Here is a 12974-nt window from a genome sequence, read left to right as displayed (position 1 = left end):
AGCAATTTCCCCAGAAGGCGGAAATAGTATTTTCAAACCCTAAAGCAAAAGAATACTCTCTCTGACGTGCTGAGGTCCAGGCTTTGGTCTTGAGCAGTTGATTCTCAGCTGAGTTGCAGGACCCAAGCCATCCAAAGTGATGCAAAACTGAGTCCAGGAGGAGTCTTTTCCAATTATGAAACTCCCTCGTGAGACCATAATAAACTTTTGAAACTTGGTACTTTTCGAGGAATAACATACACTTTATTTATTTAAAGATTTTATATATATATTTGAGTGAGAGAGAGAACACAAGTGAGAAAGCACCAGCAGGGGGCGCAGCAGGCAGAGGGAGAGGGGGAAGCAGACCCCCCTGCTGAGAAGGGAGCTGAACAGGGGGCTCCATCCCAGGGACCCTGAGATCACGACCTGAGTCAAAGGCAGATGCTTAACCGACTGAGCCACCCAGGTGCCCCTAATGTACACTTTATTTATTTTTTTAAAAGATTTTATTCATTTATTTGACAGAGCCAGCGAGAGAGGGAACACAAGCAGGGGGAGTGGGAGAGGAAGAAGCAGGCTCATAGCGGAGGAGCCTGATGTGGGGCTCGATCCCAGAACGCCGGGATCACGCCCTGAGCCGAAGGCAGACGCTTAACGACTGTGCCACCCAAGCGCCCCAAATGTACACTTTAAAAATGGAAAATAAGAACTAGGAAGATCGGTAGGAGAAGAAAGGGATAAAGAAAGGGGGGGGTAATCAGAAGGGGGAATGAAGCATGAGAGACTATGGACTCTGAGAAACAAACCGAGGGCTTCAGAGGGGAGGGGTTGGGGGAATGGGATAGGCTGGTGATGGGTAGTAAGGAGGGCACGTATTGCATGGTGCACTGGGTGTTATACGCAACTAATGAATCATCGAGGCTTACATCGAAAACCAGGGATGTACTGTATGGTGACTAACATAATAAAAAATATTATAAAAAAATAAATACAATGGACAACAATAATAATTGATAGTCCTCTCATTTTGAGTTTGGTTTTTTTTGTTTGTTTGTTTCTTTGTTTTGGTTTCGGTTTTTGTTTTGGTATCACCAGAAATTTACATACATTTTAAGTGTTTCATGATTACTGGTGGAGTCATCAGGGGTGTCAACTTCTAGAGAGAAATGAATGAAATAGTGTGGAAGGAACAAAACTTTAAGTTTAGAAATGGTCAGAAACACTTTTTTACAAATCCAAATTCATTGTGAGGAGTAGATTTTTGGCAAAAACAGTATAATCCAGATTCACATAGACTTTTGGCTTCTTTCTCTATGGCTTGGAAGGAGCTGTCCTCAAGGGACACTGTACCCCTTCAGTTCACAATAGTATTAAAGACAGAAAGTTAGATGCTGGCTACAGCTCAGTGGTGGGGGTAGAAAAGCACATGAACTTAACCTCCTTAAGTATTTTATCCTTTTTGATGCTGTAAATGGAATGGTTTCTTTAATTTTCTGTGTGGATTGTTCATTGTTAATGTATGGAAATTCATTTTGTATGTTGACGTTGTATCCTGCTAACTTCACTAAATTCATTTATTACTTCTAACAGGTGTGTGTGTGTGTGTGTGTGTGTGTGTGTGTGTGTGTCTGTGGAATCATTAGTTTTTTACCAACAACTAAAGTTATATAAAGTTATATGAGTTATAGAAGTCCAGTTGTCCATGAGCAGAGATAAGTTCACTACTTCCTTTCCAATGTGGATGTCTTTTATTTCTTTTTTCTTGCCTAATTGTTCTGACTAGATCTTCTAGTACTGTGTTGAACAGAAATGGTGACAAGTGGGCATCTTTGTCTTTTTCCTGGTCCCAGAGGAAAGTTTTTCAGTGTTCCACCAATCAGTAGGATGTTGGCTGTGAATTTTTCATCTGTGGCCTTCTATGCCCAATTTAAGTAGTTTTTATCATGAAAGGTTGTTGAATTTTGTCAAATGTTTTTTTTTTTTCTGAATTGAGTTCATCATGTGGCTTTTGTCCTTATTCTGTTAATGTGGTATAGTACATTGATTTATTTATGTGTGTAGAACCATCTTTGCATTGTTCCAGGAATAAATTCCACTTGGTTATATTATATAATGCATTAACATGTTGTTCAATTTGGTTTGCTAGTATTTTCTTGAAGATTTTGTAATCAATACTCACCAGGGATATTGGCCTGTTGTTCCCTTTTCCTGTAATGTGTTTGTCTGGTCTTCGTAATAGGGAAATGTTGGCCTCGTAAAATGAATTTGAAAGTGCTCCCTCCTCTTCAATTTTTTAGAAGAGTTTTAGGAAGATTGATGTTAATTTTTTTTTTTTTTTTAACGTTTGGTAGAACTCACGTGTGAAGCCATCTGGTTCTGGCTTTTCTTTGTTGGGAGGTTTTTGATTACTGATTCAAACTTCTTACTAGTTATAGGTCTATTTAGATTGATTATTTCTTCATGATACAGTGTTGGTAGATAATACGTTTCTAGAATTTGCCAGTTCCATCTAGGTTATCCAATTTGTATACAGTAGTTCATTGTATGCTTAATAATCCTTTTTATTTCTATAAACCTGTGGTAATGTCCTCTTTTTCTTTTCTGACTTTGGTTATTTGAGTTTCAATCTAGCCAAAGGTCTATCAATTTTTTTTCTGCCAAAAACCCAACCCTTGGTTTCATTGATTTTCTCTATTGCTTTTCTATTCTCTATTTTGTTTATCTAGCTTATTGTTTTTAAAATTGCTACAATTGAGTAATGACTCAATTGTTAGGAAAGGTTAAATGTTACCACTGTTTTGATATTCATTTCTTTAATTAATCCTGAAGTAACTACTTTTTTCTCTTTTTTTGGAGAGAAAGGGAGGGGATCGGGAAAGGGCAGAGGGACAGGCAGAGAGAGAATCCCAAGCAGGCTGTACTCCCAGCATGGAGCCTGATGCGGGGCTGGATCTCAGTACTCTGAGATCATGACCTGAGCCAAGATCAAGAGTTGGACACTTAACTGACTGAACCACCCAGGGGTCCCAGAAGTAACTACTTTTTAAATCTTTATTGACCAGTAGGTCAAGGAGGAGAGCGATAGCATTTGTTCTTTAGAAATATAACTTTGATAACAATGTGCTGAATGGTTTGGGAAGAGGAGAAACTCAAAGCAGAGGGAATAGTCTGGAGGATCCTGCCATAATGCAACTGATAAAAAGCTTGAACAGAGGTAGTGACTGCAAGTATCTTTTCAATCTGAGATTTTCTTTCTCATTTGTGTATCCTTTTCTCTGAGTTGAAAATTTTAAAAGAGTTAAATGTCTATGTACACAAACATGCCAGTCTTTTACTGTAATTTATTTGTAACTTCTAAAGTTAAAAAAAAATCACTTTGAGTTTCTTCTATGGTTTTTAAAAAAACTAACTTTTAATTTACCAGGTCATTTTCATTCATTTTCTGAAATTGATCTGAATCAGGATATTCAGGCCTCGAGACAGAAGTGGGTCAAAAGCCACTTTAGGTTTCCAAACAGAGGAATCAAATACAGGAAATTGGTTATACTCAGGTAACTATGTTAAGCAGCTGCCGGGACCAGCAACAATCCCTTCCGCTGAAGGAATGCATGGAGGCCATGGGCTATGTGAGCCCAGGATTCTGGAGGAGGGGTCTGCCTGGGCCTGGCGCTGAAACCGGAACTAAAGCAGCACCTAACCAGGTGCTGGGGCAGCTCGTCAGCAGGTGAAGGTACTTGTTACTGCGGACGCCGGAAGTGCTATCAGACGATGATGGAGTGAGTGTTGGCTCTCTCTTGCTGCTGGAAAGTGCCCCCAGAATCTGGACCAGGAAGCACATCCCTTCTCTCCACTCCTGCCTGTACTTCCTCTTGGTAGAAACTAACCAGAAGCTTGGGGCAAGTGACTGGGAAAATGGAACTTGCAAGTCCCTGGACTCTCAGAACGGAGCCGAGAACAACAGGTGAATGATTGTTCAAGCCTATTTATTGTCAGGGACGCTGAGTGCATCGGAACATTCCAGAAGGTCCTCTATTTGACTTTTTGAGTATCTGTCTTTCCTTTTTGATAAAGGAAACAGGTCTGGTGCCTTTTATCCGGGTTGGATTGGTTCATTTACGCAGGGTTTCTGTATTTCCACCAGGTGGAGTCAGAGGCCAGTTTTAAAGGGTTAAATTTAGGAAGTAAATTTGGTTGAGTTTCAGTTTCAGATTGGATGAAGCAAAAATCAACAATACCAGGGGAACTGCTTTCCTCTGCTGTTTCCTGCTAGACTGTTCTTTGGTATTATTTTATTCACTTTGTTATGTCAGTGCGCCCCATTCTCTGGCTGCAACTTAGGACATTTCTGTAGCAACAGAGGCTCATTCCAGCTGGCTCAAGAAAAGATAATCTTATTATAAATAGACAAGAAGACATATCACAGACATTTTTGGAAGAGAAACAAAGCGCAGCAAGGCTTACCAGGGGCTGCTCTTTCCTTCTTGTAGAGAACACATAGTCATTCTCATGTCTGCTTCTCATTTATTCATTATTTATTCATGAATATGCACTGAGTCTCTGCTATGGTGCTGGAGACTTGAGGTACAGGGGTAGATAAGGCATTAATAGGGAAGAGAGATATCAAACCAATAAGCACATATAAAATTATAAATCACAATAAATGCTCTGCATACAATGTGGAGCTTTTTCTCAACTTTCTTTTTTTGAAATTATTTTTATTGAAATTCAATTAATTAACATATAATGTGTTATCAGTTTCAGAGGTAGAGGTCAGTGATTCATCAGTCTCATATAATACCCATTGCTCATACATCACGTGCCCTCCTTAATGTCTACCCCCATCCCCCACTCCCCTCCCCTCCAGGAAACGTCAGTTTGTTTCCTATGATTAAGAGTCTCTTAAGATTTGTCTCCCCCTTTGATTTCATCTTGTTTTTCCCCCCTTTTTTCCCCTATGATCCTCTGCTTTATTTCTTAAATTCCACATATCAGTGAGATCATATGATAATTCTTTCTCTGATTGACTTATTTCGCTTGACATAATACCCTCTAGTTCCATCTGTGTCATTGCAAATGGCAAGATTTCACTGTTTTGATGGCTTAGTATTCCAGTGTGTGTGTGTTTGTGTGTGTGTGTGTGTGTGTGTATCACATCTTCTTTATCCGTTCATCTGTCGGTGGACATCTGGGCTCTTTCCATAGTTTGGCTATTGTGGACATTGCTGCTATAAACATTGGGGTGCAGGTGCCCCTTCGGATCACTACATTTGCATCTTTAGGGTAAATACCCAGTAGTGCAATTGCTGGGTCATAGGGTAGCTCTATTTTCAACTTTTTGAGGAACCTCCATACTGTTTTCCAGAGGGGCTGCTCTAGCTTGCATTCCCATCAACAGTGTAAGAGGGTTCCCCTCTCTGCATCCTCACCAACATCTGTCATTTCCTGACTTGTTAATTAGCCATTCTGACTGGTGTGAGATGCTATCTCATTGTGGGTTTGATTTGTATTTCCCTGATGCCAGAGATGTTGAGCATTTTTTTCATGTGTCTGTTGGCTCTTTGGATATCTTTTTGGAGAAATGACTGTTCACATCTTCTGCCCATTTCTTGATTGGATTATTTGTTCTTTGGGTGTTGAGTTGGTAAGTTCTTTATAGATTTGGATACTAGCCCTTTATCTGATAAGACATTTGCAAATATCTTCTCCCATTCTGTTGGTTGTCTTTTGATTTTGTTGACTGTTTCCTTTGCTGTGCGAAAAATTTTATCTTGAAGTCCCAAGAGTTCATTTTTGTCTTTGTTTCCCTTGCCTTTGGAGATATGTCTAGCAAGAAGTTAGTGTGGCTGAGGTCGAAGAGGTTGCTGCTTGTGTTCTCCTCTAGACTTTTGATGGATTCCTGTCTCACATTTAGGTTTTTCATCCATTTTGAGTCTATTTTTGTATATGCTGTAAGGAAATGGTCCAGTTTCATTTTTCTGCAGGTGGCTGTCCAATTTTCCCAACAGCATTTCTTGAAGAGACTATCTTTTTTCCATTGGACATTCTTTCCTATTGACCATAGAGTTGACCATAGATTTGAGGGTCCATTTCTGGGTTCTCTATTCTGTTCCATTGATCTATGTGTCTGTTTTTGTGCCAGTACCATACTGTCTTAATGATTACAGCTTTGTAATAGAGCTTGAAGTTCAGGATTGTGATGCCACCAGCTTTAGTTTTCTCTTCGACATTCCTTTGGCTATTTGGGGTCTTTTCTGGTTCCATACAAATTTTAGAATTATTTGTTCCAGCTCTGTGAAAAAAGTTGATGGTATTTTGATAGGGATGGCATTGAATGTATAGATTATCCTAGGTAGCATGGACATTTTAACAATATTTGTCCTTCCAATCTATGAGCATGGAACGTTTTTCCATTTCTTTGTGTCTTCCTCAGTTTCTTTCATGAGTGTTCTATACTTTTCTGAGTACAGATCCCTTGCCTCTTTGGTTACATTTATTCCTAGGTATCTTATGGTTTTGGGTGCAATTGTAAATGGGATCGACTCCTTAATTTCTCCTTCTTCTGTCTCATTGTTAGTATAAGAAATGCAACAGATTTCTGTGCATTGATTTTATATCCTGCCACTTTGCAGAATTCCTGTATGAGGTCTAGTAATTTTGAGGTAGAGTCATTTGGGTTTTCCACATAGAGTATCATGTCATCTGCAAAGAGTGAGAGTTTGACTTCTTCTTTGTTGATCAGATGCCTCTATTTCTTTTTGTTGTCAGATTACTGAGGCTAGGTCTTCTAGTACTGTATTGAACAACAGTGGTGACAGTGGGCATCCCTGCCATGTTCCTGACCTTAGGTGAAAGGCTCTCAGTTTTTCCCCATTGAGAATGATATTTGCTGTGGGCTTTTCATATATGGCTTTAATGATATCAAGGTGTATTCCTTCTATCCCTACACTGTGAAGAGTTTTAATCAAGAAAGGATGCTGTACTTTGTCAAATGCTTTTTCTGCATCTACTGAGAGGGTCATATGGTTCTTCTATTAATGTAGGGTATCACATTGAGGGATTTGTGGGTGCTGAACCACCCTTGCAACCTAGGAACAAATCCCACTTGGTCATGGTGAATAATCCTTTTAATGTACTGTTGGATCCTATTGGCTAGTATCTTGGTGAGATTTTTTGCATCCATGTTCATTAAGGATATTGGTCTATAATTTTCTTTTTTGGTGGGGTCTTTGGTTTTGAGATCAAGGTGATGCTGGCCTTATAGAAAGAGTTTGAATGTTTTCCTTCCATTTCTATTTTTTTGAAACAACAGAAGAATAGGTGTTATTTCTTCTTTAAATGTTTGGTAGAATTCCCCTGGAAGCCATCTGGCCCTGGATTCTTGTTTGTTGGGAGATTTTTGATTACTGCTTCAATTTCCTTGCTGGTTATGGGTCTGTTCAGGTTTTCTATTTCTTTTTTGCATTTTGGTAGTTTATACGTCTCTAGGAATGCATCCATTTCTTGCAGTTGCCTAATTTTTTGGCATATAGTTGCTCATGATATGTTATAATTGTATTTCTTTGGTGTTCATTGTGATCACTACTCTTTCATTCATGATTTTATTTATTTGGGTCCTTTCTCTTTTCTTTTTGATAAGTCTGGCCAGGGGTTTATCAATCTTATTAATTCTTTCAGGGAATCAGCTCCTAGTTTCATGGACCTGTTCTACTTTTCTTTTGGTTTCTATTTCATTGATTTCTGCTCTGATCTTTATTAATTCTCTTCACCTGCTGGGTTTAGGCTTTATTTGCTGGTCCTCCTCCAGCTCCTTTAGGTGTAAAGTTAGGTTGTGTATTGAGACCTCTCTTAATTCTTGAGAAAGGCTTGTATTGCTATCTACGTCCCTCTTAGGACCACCTTTGCTACATCCCAAAGGTTTTGAACAATAGTGTTTTCATTTTCATTTGTTTCCATGAATTTTTAAAATTCTTCTTATATTTCCTGGTTGACCCATTCAATCTTTAGTAGGATGCTCTTTAGCCCCCATGTATTTGAGTTCTTTCCAACTTTTCTCTTGTGAGAAAAAGTTTGAGTTTCAAAGCATTGTGGTCTGAAAATATGCAGAGAATGATCCCAGTATTTTGGTACCAGCTGAGACCTGATTTGTGACCCAGGATGTGATCTATTCTGGAGAATCTTCCATGTGCACTAGAGAAGAATATGTATTCTGTTGCTTTGGGATGGAATGTTGTGAATATATCTCTGATGTCCATCTGGTCCAGTGTGTCATTTAAAGCCCTTATTTCCTTGTTGATCTTTTGCTTAGGTGATCTGTCCATTTCAGTGAGTGGGGTATTAATGTCCTGTACTATTATTGTATTATTGGTGATGTGTTTCTTTGACTTTGTTATTAATTAGCTTATATCATTGGCTGCTCCCATGTTAGGGGCGTAAGTATTTACAACTGTTAGATCTTCTTGTTGGGTAAACCCTTTAAGTATGATATAGTGTCCTTCCTCATCTCTTATTACAGTCTTTGGTTTAAAATCTAATTTCTCTGATATAAGGATTGCCATCCTAAATTTCTTTTGATATCCATTAGCATGATAAATAGTATTCCACCTCCTCACTTTAAATCTGGAGGTGTCTTTAGGTCTAAAATGAGTCTCTTGCAGACAGCATATCGATGGGTCTTGCTTTTTTATCCAATCTGATACACTGTGTCTTTTGGTTGGGACGTGTTTCTTTTCTAGGACATGTGACAACAAAGAGTAGATTGTGATGATGTGGACACCTTCCGCCTCATCTCATTGTTTTTTATGCAGAGATGAAGCTGCCAAAACATTGAAAAGTGGTTTATACCAAACCTATGGTGGCAGCGCAGGAGAGAGGAAATAGTATGTATATAATATGGGAATATCTCTTATTTGATTATGGGTGTGGGGGGATGGGGGAGAGACCCAGAGAGAAAAAGAGACAGTATGAGAATTAGGTTTGGTTTTGTTTTCAAGGGTAGAGGTACAACTTAAAAGGAGACTTTATTGGCTCATTGGCCCATGCTTAGGATGGACTCCATTTGGCTGGATTGGGTTTTATGTTCAAACCTGGGGCCATCTTGAGGAAGAGGGAGTCTGTTGTTTTCCTGCCAGCGAGAGGCTGGAGTTCACCACTGTGTCCAGAGGGTCAGGCACTATGTTTTCAGGGCCCCCTGGAAGAGTTCCCCTAAGTCATTTCTTTCTTAATCTTTCCTTCATTCCCTTTCTTTTTTCTTTTCTTCTAATTTTGGTGTGGTATGAGCCTGTTTGTTACTTCTTCTATGGGATCTACCCTTCTGGGCAAGAGATGGGAAAGTTTAAAACGTCATAACGTACTGGTGGATGTGAGAAAGCCCTGCTCGGTGTTATACTTACTAAGTAACACCACAAGTTGCTTTCAGTGACCCTAGAGTTGTTTTTTTTTTTTTTCCTTTTAAAGATTTTATTTATTTATTTATTTGACAGAGACAGAGACAGCCAGCAAGGGAGGGAACACAAGCAGGGGGAGTGGGAGAGGAAGAAGCAGGCCCACAGCGGAGGAGCCCGACGTGGGACTCGATCCCACAACGCCAGGATCACGCCATGAGCCGAAGGCAGAAGCTCAACCGCTGTGCCACCTAGGCGCCCCGACCCTAGAGTTTTTTGAGTCCAACATGTGAAGCGTGCCCTGGGGACCCTGCGATGCCCAGGCAGGTATGACAGCCATAAAGGCCCCTGAGAGATACCTATGAAGGGCTCTTGGCGGGGGGGCTAAAATCCAGTCCTTGGAAATCAGCAGTAAGATGTTCACAGAGAAGAGGGCAGATCTATGAGTCTGTATTGTCGGGAGAAGGCGTCCTGTCGCGCTGTTTCCCCTGCGCAGAATATGATCTTAACCCCCTGTTGAATGAAGGAAAGTGGGGTAAAGCCGAACTCTCGGGCTCCTTTTTGAGATACAGGCTTGGTATGCAAAGGATACTGTGGAGCTCGGAGTCACACCACCCCGGCACTGTCAGGCCTATGGGATGGCGGAGCGGGGACTCAGTACAGCCCACAAGTATTCAACCTTTTCTATAACCCATTTTCAACTGAAAACCTGTTGTTGAGGCTCAGTGTGTAGACGGTACAGGAGACGTTCTGGTTGGAGCTGGAGGGAGCAGGCAGGGCTTCCCAAAGCTGGCCATTCCCCCTTTGCCTGGCCACACGGACACTCCCGCTCTGCTCCACCAAGAGGCACATGGGACAGTTTACAAAAACCAGGACCAAGGCACTAGACAAAGGGCTATCACTTAAAAACAAGCCTCTACCCTGTTGAGCCTAAGAATGATCATCTCTTAGAAGCCAGCACATCAAAACTGAACTGCGGAAGTGTTACACGAAGAGAGCAAGCCTCGTCCCACATGGGTGAGCTGTCACCTTCAGTGGGATGCAAATTCAACAGATTATTGGTGTGGGACCACGGCAAAGGGGGTGGGAGCTGGGGCCGTGCAGGAAGCAATTGTATGGGCCCACGGTTGTCTCTTGATGGCAGTCAAGAAATAGGAACCCCAGAGAGTGTGGGGAGGTGTTCGTGCCTCCTGGGGACTCAGGACTCGATGAAGGGACCCTGAGGGCTAAATACCCCTGACAGGATGCCCCGGATAGAAGAAGGAAGTGAGGGAGAAGATTAAAAGGCATTGTCTTCGTGTGAGGAAGCCTCGCGAGGAGCCAGCAGTCAAGGTGTGTGGGGCATGGAACCCATGGGAACTGCTACCAGATACCCCTTTACCCTGGCTACTGGTGTTCTGAGGGCTTCTTAACTCACCCGCAAGAGCAGGTGACTTGAGGGCCGAGCCTGAGCTGGCTCTCCTGACCTCAGCTGGCAGATCTGGGAATGTTAGAAGCTGCTACCTTCTCCATTGACCTGAAAGAATGATCCTACCAAAGTGATAGCTCAGGTTTGTTTTCACAAGGAGCGTCTGGCTTCCAAGAATGGGAATCAAGTGGGAGACTTCGAAACCTGCCAGGCCTCCATCCCCTTCCCTCCTGGAAGTGTTCTGGGTTCTATAGGCTCACAAATTGAGATGGAAGAGCAAATTTGCTCAGCAATCTGCTAAACAAGATTGCCCCGTCTGACATACCCAGGGACTTTGGCGAGCCTACTTACAGGAAAAAGAGAGCAAAGGAGACTTGATACAAACTTTGATTCATTTTGGGATAGAGATGATGGATTTCTCTCTTTTCCCCAAGGGGGACCATCAGTTTTGGGGTCTAGCTGAGACCTATCTGGGGTGGCGCTCCCTGGGAGGAGGTATGTCAGCGATCAACCCATGTTCCTCATGCCATGTCCCCTCAAGAGTGACCCTGTTGCCCCTTTCAATACTCCATCATTAAAAAAATTTTTTTGTATGTATCTTTGTTCTCCACTAAATCAAAGCATCTTGAGGTAATGGAACATCCATTATTCACCTGTTTTTTTTTTTAATAACACCTAATGTAGCACTCAGAACTTTCTAGAAACTCAAATATTCACTGAAAGACTGAAGCCATCTACCTCAAATGTTTGCTATTGATTTCAAGAATTCCTCTGGAAAGGAAAATAGGTTTCTTTACCTACTTGAGAATGAGTGGATTTGACTTTTATTCTTAAATACATCTTCATGCCCGATTTAACAATGATTTTGAGTGACAGGGAAAGTAAATCATCATAACCAAAACTTCTACTTAAAAAATTCAAACCAGGGGTACCTGGGTGGCTCAGCCATTTGAGTGTACCACTCTTGATTTCAGCTCAGGTCATGATCTCAGGGTCGTGGGATCGAGCCCCAAATCAGGCTCCATGCTCAATGTGGAGTCTGCTTCTCTCTCTCCCTCTGCTCCTCCTCACTCACGCTCTCCTCTCTCTCTCTCTCAAATAAATAGTCTTAAAAAAATTCAAACTTAACAAAAATCATGCAAGGTTAATTTTTATTAAGTTTTTTGTTTTGATTACAGCTAACTATTTCAGGCATTCATTTGACAAGCAGACATGACACTGTAGGAAATATTTCAACAAAATCCAATGACTTCACAACTGGGAACAGAACATATCTACTCTGCAGTTCAAAGGTGTGTTAGGACTTCAAGGGGTTGTTAGAGAAAGAAGCTACGTGACAACTGGTCCTCTTCTATAACATGATTATCCAGAAGAGTAGCTACAAGGAGAAGCACATCACTATTACGGAACTTGGAGAGATGTGACATCAGACCCATCCTTTTCTTTACTGATAGGACTTGGGGGTCATGTATTAGAAGATAAAGGATTCTTTCAGAATAAGCTACATGTCATGTTTTCTTTTTTTTTTTTTTTTAAAGATTTTATTTATTTATTCGACAGAGATAGAGATAGCCAGTGAGAGAGGGAACACAAGCAGGGAGAGTGGGAGAGGAAGAAGCAGGCTCATAGCGGAGGAGCCTGATGTGGGGCTCGATCCCGTAACGCCGGGATCACGTCCTGAGCCGAAGGCAGATGCTTAACCGCTGTGCCACCCAGGCGCCCCAACATGTCATGTTTTCTATGTGTACTTTTAATGCTTATATGATTAGTCTATGTTTAAAAAAATCAAGAAAAGAACAATGTTGTATTTAAATCTCACTACAATATATTAGCGACTGTAGGAGATACTTAGTCATTGAGGATTCTTCGCTCCATTCTTGTGGTTTCTTTATGAGTTCTTCTGAGAAATTTTCATTGTGACCGTCTTGACCTCTATGTATTCGTGGAGACCATATTCTCCCCTAGAGAGAGGGGGAGAAACCCACAGAATTGAGCGCAGCAGTGCAAACGTACCGTAGTCCATGATTTAGTACAAATTCGTTCTTGCCTATCTGGCTAGGGACAATGGAAAATATTTTCTGTGTACAGAAGCATTTCAAATAGTAGCCAGCCAACCATAAGATATCTGGTCTCACATAAATCCCCTTGTGGGGAAACTTTTTAAGCTTTTTTTAAAATTTTGCATTTTAAATGACTATGTACAT

At 41.1% G+C, this 12974-nt stretch overlaps 1 protein-coding gene across 1 annotated transcript in view; it reads right to left on the bottom strand.

Moving 5' to 3' along the window:
* Window positions 1-11907: 11907 nt before the first annotated feature.
* Window positions 11908-12974, bottom strand: part of LOC103663347 (retinal dehydrogenase 1) — a 56557-nt gene continuing 55490 nt past the window's right edge. Inside the window, exon 13 of the mRNA XM_040620239.1 lies at window positions 11908-12731. Within this exon, the coding sequence (XP_040476173.1) occupies window positions 12659-12731 (73 nt within the window). The 3' untranslated portion in view covers window positions 11908-12658. The remainder of the gene's footprint in view (window positions 12732-12974) is intronic.

This window comes from Ursus maritimus, unplaced genomic scaffold, assembly GCF_017311325.1.
Source record: "Ursus maritimus isolate PB19 unplaced genomic scaffold, ASM1731132v1 scaffold_34, whole genome shotgun sequence".
Classification (NCBI taxonomy): Eukaryota; Metazoa; Chordata; class Mammalia; order Carnivora; family Ursidae; genus Ursus; species Ursus maritimus.
Note: the sequence above shows the minus strand (reverse complement) of the source record. Positions and strands in the feature narration are given on the sequence as shown.